We start from the raw sequence: 10,264 nt of genomic DNA, 5'->3' as shown, positions 1-10,264 counted from the left end.
CTAGTTGTAGTTTCACTCAATGTCAGTGAGAAAAGCCTGCTTGCATTTACCCTAACTATACCCCTCATAATTTTGTATACCCCTATCAGACAGGCAGTCACAAAACAAGGAACTCATAAGAACCCAATGAAAAAAATAAGACCAAACCTCCTTGCAATGCCCAGAGAAAGAGAAGAAAAAAGATTAAACAAATCACATAAACAAGAGAAGCGAGCAACAACAACAGGATTCCAAACCAACGTGAGTCCTTAGATCCAAATCTGGGTTCAATCCTGACCTCTGGTTCTGCGTACACAAAGTTTAAATATTATCAGTGCTCCAGTTCCCTTGACAACCCAAAGACCTTGAAGACTGTAAATTCTGTCTAATTTGTAGGTAAACGGTAGAATTAGGGTGGAGTTGTTCAGAACTTGGGAAGGATTAGAAGCATTGGGGGCTTTGCGGTCAGTATAAATCGAGGGCTGAATGGCCTATTTCTGTGCTGATAGTAAGCTCCAGCAGACATTATAAACCAACCGTACACATAGATAAGTACTTCAGGATTATTAACATTATGTGATACTTACAAGATCATTTAAACAGTATTTTAAATTCAACAATGACATAAATATGTCTTCAAGCTGATGCAAGATTAAATTCGAGTTGTACCTGGAATTTATCCCCCCTTCCCCTGCACACACACACACACACACACACAAACAATCAAGCGCACTTTCAGATGAAGGGGAAGAATACCTGGAATCTTTCAAAGGCTAATGGATACGGTGGTTTTGGAGTTCTGTGGTCGCCAAGAAGACTCTGATCTGTGTAGACATTCTTATTTCTGTGTAGGTTTAATGCAGGGGTTCCCAACCTTTTCTATTGCCACTGACCAACACCATTAAGCAAGGGGTCCATGGACCCCAGGTTGGGAACCCCTGCTTGAATACATTGTTGCTCATAAACTATACAAGTGCAACGTAATTAGTTATTAACTCTAATCTCTAACTATTAAAGGTCTAACACCATGCAGAAAAGCATCTGATAGACACTTTAAGGATCCTATAAATCATTTTAATGCCCCAAATATCCTCAGAACCAAAAGGAAACGTACAAAAATAAAACCTTCAAAACAGTCCCTGATTTATCATCAAGCCACGACTGGATCACCGAAGTGATTGCTCTCAGCTTAAATGACAACTGATTTAAAACACACATGTAATATATCACAGTATCATCTATTTTTTTTTGCATTAAAAAAATAGGAAAACATATTTGGTCCGACAACACTTTACATCTGTCCACTGACAAATATATTTAACACAGCTAACTTCCTGAGCAAAAGGCAGGAGGTGCCCGCGATGTCTGTGGGGTCAAAGGGACAATCAGCATTCCGATGTGAAACAATGATCATCCCTTTGCCTCCGCAGATGTTGTTGAGTTCCTCCAGCAGTTTGCTTTTCTTTTCAGATTCCAGCATCCACAGTCTCTGCTGACTCTAAATGCATGAGCTCTTCTCTATCCATCACACTACAACCGAGTCTCCAGACGAATCATCGGCGAATGGAATATCCCCAGATTGGGGCAATGTTGCTCTGTTGCTTTGACAGGCATTGTGTAACAAAGGCGTTGTTGCATCCTCTGCACTCTCCTGCTGATCAGGGACATCTGTGGTGATGTACCGTCCTTCCAGGTCCAAGGGTCCATGGATTTCTACAGTAACAGTGGCTTCTGCACAATCCTGGCTGCACAAGGCAACCTCAGCAGGATCAGACAAGTCTACATCACAAAAGGCATCTTCAGTCAACTCTCTCTTCTCTGCTGAAATTCCTGTGTTGACATAAATGATATCTTCCCTGCCCTGGATTTTGGGCAAACTATCGAGAACCTTAGAGAGAATGGATTTCAAATCAGAAAATGTAGGCCTGTCCACAGGGTCCATTCGCCAACAGGAGTACATAATGTCATACCTGTAAGTAAAAAGATTAAAGTTAGTTAAAAGATTTTAACCAAATATCATTAACCATCATCATCATTATGTGCCGTGTTATATGTCTTTTTGACGGTGATTGTTCTTGGCAAATTTTTCTACAGTAATGATCTGCCATTGCCTTCTTCTGGGCAGTGTCTTTACAAATCGGGTGACCCAGCCATTGTCAATATTCTTCAGAGATTGTTGGCCTGATGACAGCAGTCACGTAACCAGGATTTATGATCTGCACCAGCTGCTCCCATGGTTTCGCGTGACCCTGATCCGGAGTGGGTGGGGTGGCTAATCAAGTGCCACACCTTACTCAAAGGTGACCTGCAGGCTAGCGGAGGGAAAGAGCGCCACATCCCTTTTGGTGGAGACATATCTCCGCCTTGCCACCAAATACCAGCTATGGCAATTTCCAATGATCCAGTCTCACTGGAGGAAGACTCAGTCCAACGGGTGCAAACTTGTTCAGAATATCCTGGTTTTCACTGGGATTTTACCCAGAATGGACTGTAGATAAAAGGAGCGATTGGCCAGGCTGGGCTTATCCTCCCTGGAGGCTGAGGGGTGACTGTAGAGAGGCTTATAAAATTAAAGGGGGCGCATTGATATGATGGGCCGGCTGGTGGTATAGTGGCACCAGCACTGGACTTTGAGGCGGAAGGTCCTGAGATTGAATCCGGCCGGGGCCCAACCCGGGTAGCAGCAGCGTCTGTGCGGAAGAATGGCCTGGCAACCTACTTCAGTATCTTGCCACAGAAACCCCATGGATAACGACACCAGGGTTGCCATGAGTCAACGGCAACTTGACAGCACTCACCAACAACACAGACAGGATATACAGAGAGTAGTTTCACGAGGACAGAGGTCCCTAGAACCAGAGGGCAGAGGATTAAAATTTAAAGTGGAAAGAGAGAAATCCAAAAAAGGACTGAGAGGTACATGGTGACACATATGAACTTTGAATGTTGAAAGGCCTAGACAGAGTGGATGTGGGAAGGATGTTTCCCACGGTGGGGGAGTCCAGGACCAGAGGGCACAGCCTCAGAATAGAGGGATGTCCATTTTGAACGGAGGTGAGGAGGAATTTCTTGAGCAAGAGGGAGGTGAATCTGTGGAATTTCTTGCCACAGGGGGCTGTGGAGGCCAAGTCGTTGAGTATATTTAAGGTGGAGGTTGATAGGTTTTTGATGAGTCAGGGTGTGAAAGGTTATAGGGAAAAGGCAGGAAAATGAGGAAAGGAGAAGTAAATAAATCAGCCCAATGAAATGTTGGAGCAGTCTTGATGGGAGGAATGGCCTAGTTCTGCTCCTATGTCTTATGATGCCAAATTAAACTAAAACTTTCTGCTTACACATGATCCACATTCCTCCATTCCAAGATGCATAGCCACATGTCTAACTAAAAGTCACTTGAAGCTGCCATCACATCTGCTTTCACCAATATACTGACAGCAGATTCTAGACATTTACAAACCTGCAAAAAATAAACTAGCTTTGCACATCCCTGGGGTAAAAGATTCTGGCCGTCTATCTTAACTATAATTTTCTAAACTTTTATCAGATCTCTCCTCAGCCTCCAGTTCTCCACAAGAAACAATCATAATTTGTCCAAATGCTCCTTACAGCAAACATATTCTAATCTGAAGAGCATCTTAGCAATCTTTCTCTCCACCCTCCACATCTTTCCTGTAATGTGGTGACCAGGACTGCACGCAATACTCCATATGCAACCTAATCAAAGATTTGCACGAATGCATCTTGACCTCTGACTCTTACACTGTGTGTCCCGAGAAATTAAGGCAAGCCTGCCAAATGCCCCCTTTACTGTTGAGGCCCTTTATTGGTTGGGGTCGACCACGGAGGCTGCGTCTTGCTGCGTACGTGATACGCAAGCCAGCGCAGTATGAAATGGAGAGTGAGTTGTCCATGCAGCAGGGTCTCCCTCTCCACGCAGCTGATGAATCCGAAGGAACGCCACAGAACGGTAGAGTTGGCACCAGCGCCACCGCAGAAGTTGCCAGTCGGTGTTGAACTCAACTTTACCACTCTATTTGCATTGCAATTTTCATGGAAGTTAGGAATATCTTGGGTTAGGATGTTACAGTAATCAAACAGAAATCTGGGACACGGTTGTGCAAGGTACTCACACTTCATCCAGACAGTCCGAAGGCTGTTTCAGCCTGTGATTTGCTTGCAGATACTCATAAATCTCGTGATTCTGAATGCCTGGGTAAGGAGTCATCCCCCGGGTAACTATCTCCCACATCGTAATGCCAAATGCCCACTAAAAACATACAGAAAGGCATCATTAAAATGGTTTATCATGGTTCAGAAGATAATGAAAATTTGCAGCAATGCTGAAAACCTAGAGGTACCCACAGAAAAAACAAGTTAACGCATGAGGTGACTCAAAAGTGAGTGGAGGCGCAAGCAAGACTCTGAAGATGCTGGCACTAGAGCAATTATCTGACAGAAAAACCCACATTAGGCCAAATGATAAAATTAATGTTTCCAACAATGCTTGTGCTTAGCAGTCTTCTTATTTCTTGTGTGTAAAATCTACTGGTTTTTAAAATGCTTATCATTAGCTCTAAGATTTCCCTACAATTATGACAATGAAAATTTCACTTGGCACCATGGTGTCAGCAGAGAGCTGGAGGCACTGTGGAGCTCGCTGTAGAAATCAAGGCAACTGGAGGTGGAGGTAAAATTTGTGGAATTTTCTTTAAAAAGCACTGGTATTGACTGCAGCAGAAGGAATTTCCAACCAATCCAGAGCAATATTTCATAATAAAACAGTGACAATCCCACCTGCAAAACGTGGTGACAGCAGGATAGCTGTGTGATTCAAATTATGTGCACAACACAAGTTCCATCAGGAAATCCTGAGCAACACACACAAAATGGAGGAGAGGGGCAGGTCAGTCAGGATCTATGGAGGGGAATGAGCAGTCGATGATTTGGGCTGAGATTCTTTATCAGAACTGGAAAGGAAGGGTGATTGAGGCTTTGCCTGACTCCCACAAAAAGCAGGATCTCACTGTGGCTTCCCATTTCAATTTGACTTCCCATTCCCATTCTGTCATATTTGCCTACGGCCTCCTCTGCTGCCATGATGCGGCTCAACTCAGGCTGGAGGAGCAATTCTGTCTGGGTAACCTCCAACCAGATTGAATTGACTTACATCCTTCATATACATGAGGAGTAAAAATCTTTACGTTACGTCTCCGTCTAAAAGTGCAATGTGCAATTTATAATAAATAGTATTGACAACAGGACAGTCGACATAACATAGAAATACAATTGTAACAGCATGAATTAATCAGTCTGATGGTCTGGTGGAAGAAGCTGTCCCGGAGCCTGTTGGTCCTGGCTTTTATGCTGCGGTACCGTTTCCCAGATGGTAGCAGCTGGAACAGTTTGTGGTTGGGGTGACTTAGGTCCCCAATGATCCTCTGGGCCTTTTTACACACCTACCTTTGTAAACGTCCTGAATCATGGGAAGCTCACAACTACAGATGTGCTGGGCTGTCCGCACCACTCTCTGCAGAGTCCTGTGATTAAGGGAGGTACAGTTCCCATACCAGACAGTGATGCAGCCAGTCAGGATGCTCTCAATTGTGCCCCTATAGAAAGTTCTCAGGATCTGGGAGCCCACACCAAACTTCCTCGACCATCTGAGGTGAAAAAGACGTCACTGTGCATTTTTCACCACACAGCTGGTGTGTACAGACCACGAGATCCTCAGTGATGTTTATGCTGATTAATTTAAAACTGTTTACCCTCTTAATCCCAGATCCATTGATGTCAATAGGGGTTAGCCTGTCTCCATTCCTCCTGTAGACCACAGCCTGCTCCTTTGTTTTTGCACATGTAGGGAGAGATTGTTTTCTTGACATCACTGTGTCAGGGTGATGGCACGAATGTTGATTTCTCAAATTTCTGTGAATCCCCCCCCCACTCTCTTTCTCCATTCCACATTCTGGTTTTTTTTCTCTCTTCACTTGCCCATCACCTCCCTCTGGTTCTTCTCCATCTCCCCTTTCTTCTCTGGTCCACTGTCCTCTTCTATTATATTATTTCTTCTCCAACCCTTGACCTCTTTCACCTATCACCACACAGCTCTTTACCTCATTCCCTTTCCCCACCACCCAATTACCTGGTGTCATCTATCACCTGGCAGCCCACTTCCCCTCCTCCCCCCCCCACTTCCTTTCCAGTTCTGATGAAGGGTCCCAACCAGAACTGTTGACTGTTTATTCCCCTCCATAGATGCTGCCGGAGCTCTTCCAGAATATTTTTTGTGTATCCATAATTTACAGTTCTGTAGTCTCCCAATTACCCAATCATTGCTGTTCTGCCTGGAAATAGTGGTGTCATTGTGTGCTGCCTTCTGATAAAGGACTTCTTCCCAAGCAACCTGATTCCTTCATTCAGCCTACAGCATTGCTTAGCCACCTTATTTCAGTTTGCGTTTGAAGTAGTCCAGCCCTACAGCGTTCAGGTTTCAGGCAGAAATATGAACTGTTCTGTGTCACAATCAACAAAAGCTGGCGGGCGTGGTGAGAAACAATGTGAAACCATAACAGGGCCTGGCAAAACCCAGTGGAACATGCAGGACAAGTCCAGATTAAAGCTAGCTAACAGGGCATTGCCAAAGAAAAAAGGACAGGCTCAAAGCAATGAAACCCAAAGTTCATTTCCACAATATCTAAAAAGGTTATTTCAAAAAGCATTACACAGCACTGAAAATGGCCCTTCAGCCTACTGAGTCTATGCTGACCCTTAAGCATTCGTTTGTACATGCTACATTGATCCCATTAATTTTCCATGCATTCCCATCAACTCCCTTCAGATTTTATTATGGATGTAAACACTGGAGACATTTTACAATGGCTGATTAACCTGGCAACCCATGTTTTTAGGGTGTGGGAGGAAACTGGAACATCCGGAGGAAATGCTTGCAGTCTCAGAGGGAGCATTCAAACACCAAGCCAGAGATCAGGATTGAACCATAGCGACTAGAGCTGTGATAATGCAGTCATTACTTCAAGTTGGGTGGATGTTTCGTCCTTAAAGAGAACAATGCCACCCGATGATTTTTTTTGGTCCTTTGCTTGCAAACGTTTTGTCACCATATGAGAAGACATCATCAGTACACAGTTAATTGTGGTGTCCTCTGAATGCTTGGCCTTTATATACTTATCATTCACCTGGTTGGTTGCCTTTACAAGAACTTGATTGTGATGTGGGAAGGAAGTCTCGTTGCTGATTGGTTGTGTGGCAAAATCTGTGCGCCATGGTCTGAAATTTTGCCTGCATTTGCTCATAAATCAGATCGAGGTTGACATGTCTGTTTATAGAACGAGCCTTCTCTTTGCTCAAGGAGAAAAACAGTGGCCAAAAAAACTTCCCAGAAACATGAGGAGAAATAAAAAGAAACAGAAATTGGATATCAAAGAAAATGTTGTGAGGGAATAACAAAGCACAAATCACACAAATGGCAAGTAATGGATTTATGCAATTTCCTTTAGAAAGTTGATAAGATTTGTTGGGATAATTTTTGAGGAAGTAATTAGTAGAAAAATTTGGGGCAAAAGAGTCAGAGTATTTGGACTATAAGGTTTTCATCGTTGAACATAATTAGGGTACATTATTGGGGGCAATGTACTGACATATGTAGGTAGTTATCAGTCAGAAATCTAAGCAGGAATAAATGAGTTAATTTTGGGTGAGGAGGCTCCAGCCATTCACAGTTTATACCAACGATTTGGGGGATGCAATCAAGTGAAATATATCCTAAGTACAGTATGTTGATGATGCAGTTAGTCAGCAAAAAAAAAATCAATTGTTTTAGCTAAAACCAGACTCAAAGATCATGGCAAAGAGAAATGTAGACATTTAAACACATGATGTCAACTAATTCCATGTTGTCATGAGCTTTTCTGAATATCCACATCTTCGTCACTTTGCTGTCCGTGACAGACTCTAGTTGTTGGTATGAACAGTCAGTTGCTAAGAAAGATATTGCCACAAAAGCCACCAAGGCTGTCAGTAAAGTATTAAACAAGAAGTAAATGTTACCACTGACCGCCAAGATTCGGCAAACCCCCGAGACTTGCAGCAAAGATGCGGCAAATAGTGCTTCTGCCTTGTAGCTGCTGGTGCATCGGCTCAGTCTTGACCCCTGGTGCTGCCAGTGTTGGCTTTGCTCACCCTCCGTGAGTGTTATGTATTTCCACAGGCTGCTCTAACTTTCTCCAGAACCCAAGAACATGTGGGTTGGCAGGTTAAATGGATAATGCAAGTTACCCCCTTTGGAGGAAAGTTGATGGGCATGAGAAAGATAATAGTTACAAGGAAATAAATGGAGAGAAAAGGGATTGATGGGCTTGCAAAGCCTCAAATAGGCTGAATAGCTTCTTTCTAAAGTTGCAAGAAAATAAAATAAATATACGAACATACCACATCACTTTTAACTGTGAAAACTCGATCAGCAAGACTCTCCACAGCAATCCACTTCACTGGCATCTTAGCAATCCGGCCTTGCCTGTAGTAGTCTCCACTGTAGATTTTCTTGGATAAGCCAAAGTCTGCTACACATACTGTCATATCCATCTGTAACCTGGGGGTGCCAAAACAGATATTTGCATTTGTCTCCTGTGAAATGCACGAGAGGAACAATAACTCGACTTTCTGTCCAGTCCTTGTGCAGGATTCCTTACAAGTTAACTTGCAAGGTGATTCACGAATACCATGAGCTCCTACCCTGCTCAGCAGCCTCCTGTGTGGGACCTTGTCAAAAGCCTTCTGAAAATCCAAGTAAACAAAAAATCCACTGATTTTCCTTGGTCTATCCTTCCTGTTAATTCCTCAAAGAATTCCAACAGATTTCTCAGGCAAGGTTTCCCTTTTTGGAAACCTTGTTGACTTTGGCCTAGTCTACTATGCATCTCCAAGTGCCTCAAAACCTCAGCCTTAATAATAGGCTCTAACGTCCTCCCAGCCACTAAAGTCATGTTAACAGGTCTATAATCTCCTATTGTTTGCATCCCTGACCAGCCCCCTTTCTTAAAGGGTGATGTTACATCTGTAATTTTCCATTCCCCAAAAACTCTTCCAGAATTTAGAGATTCTTGAAAGATCACTACAAATGCCTTCACAGTCCCATCTGCTACCTTTTTCAGAACCCTAGGCTGCAGTCCAACTGGTCCAGGTGACTTTACCCTCAGACCTACCAGCATTTCACAAACTAATTTCCACAGGATAGAAAATTCACAGGGAGAACATACAAACACCTTACAAGAATTGAACCTGGGTTGCCTGTACTGTAAGGCGTTGTGTTGCCCATTGTGGGCCTTAGGGCCTGTTCCTGTGATGTGTTGGTTCATATTCTGTGAGTCCCTCAGGGAAGTGTCCGAGGCCCAACCATCTTCAGCTGTATCATTAATGACCTTCCTACCAGCATAAGTTTAGAAGTGGGTATGTTAACTGATGACTTCACCATTAATTCCATTTATAACTCCACAGCAAATTAGGACAAACACGGAACACTTTAGATGAATGGAGATGTCAGGGGTAAGTTTTTTAATCAGAGAGTGGTGAGTGCTTAGAATGGGCTGCCGGCAATAATGGTGGAGGCAGATACGATAGGGTCTTTTAAGAGGCTTTTAGATAGGTACATGGAGCTTAGTAAAATAGACAGCTATAGGTAAGCCTAGTAATTTCTAATGTAGGGACATGTTCAGCACAGCTTTATGGGCTGAAGGGCCTGTACTGTGCTGTAGGTTTTCTATGAATGGTCAATTCCGTCAAACTTCATCACCAATGATGCTGCCTAACCTGCTGATTACTCCTGGTTTTGCTGTTTTCGTTTTGGATTTCTAGTACCTACACACAGCTCGCACCAGACGTCAGGACTGAATCTGAAGCACTGCAGCTGCAGGAGAGCTGCATGACTTGCAGCACGCACTGTGAGATGACGCCATCTCTGGGCAATGGTCTTCCCCAACTTCTCCAGGCTGCTGCGAGAGTACACTCGTACAAATCCTCATGAGCAAATCCAGTCCCCTCAGGCCAATTCCTCACTTCACTGCAGTATACGCTCATTCACTGGCAACATCCCCAAGCAGCTGGAAGTGTGTTCAAAATAAATTCATTATCAAGGTACATATATGTCACCATATATAACCCTGAGATTCATTTTCTTGTGGACATACTCAATAAATACATAGAATAACTGGATTAACAGAATCAATGAAATACTGCACCATCTTGGGTGTTCAATCAATGTGCAAAACAAACT

The 10,264-nt window shown here is 43.5% G+C and overlaps 1 protein-coding gene across 1 annotated transcript in view; it reads right to left on the bottom strand.

The window, feature by feature from the left end:
- Positions 1-1,039: 1,039 nt before the first annotated feature.
- mertka (c-mer proto-oncogene tyrosine kinase a) overlaps positions 1,040-10,264 on the bottom strand; it is a 163,772-nt gene continuing 154,547 nt past the window's right edge. The window contains exons 17-19 of the mRNA XM_059982877.1: positions 8,425-8,584; positions 4,107-4,243; positions 1,040-1,949 (exon numbers count right to left, since the gene is read on the bottom strand). Coding sequence (XP_059838860.1) covers positions 1,505-1,949; positions 4,107-4,243; positions 8,425-8,584 — 742 coding nt within the window. The 3' untranslated portion in view covers positions 1,040-1,504. The remainder of the gene's footprint in view (positions 1,950-4,106; positions 4,244-8,424; positions 8,585-10,264) is intronic.

Source organism: Hypanus sabinus, chromosome 10 (assembly GCF_030144855.1).
Source record: "Hypanus sabinus isolate sHypSab1 chromosome 10, sHypSab1.hap1, whole genome shotgun sequence".
Classification (NCBI taxonomy): domain Eukaryota; kingdom Metazoa; phylum Chordata; class Chondrichthyes; order Myliobatiformes; family Dasyatidae; genus Hypanus; species Hypanus sabinus.
The sequence above is the reverse complement of the archived record's forward strand: the minus strand, read 5'-3'. Positions and strand labels throughout refer to the sequence as shown.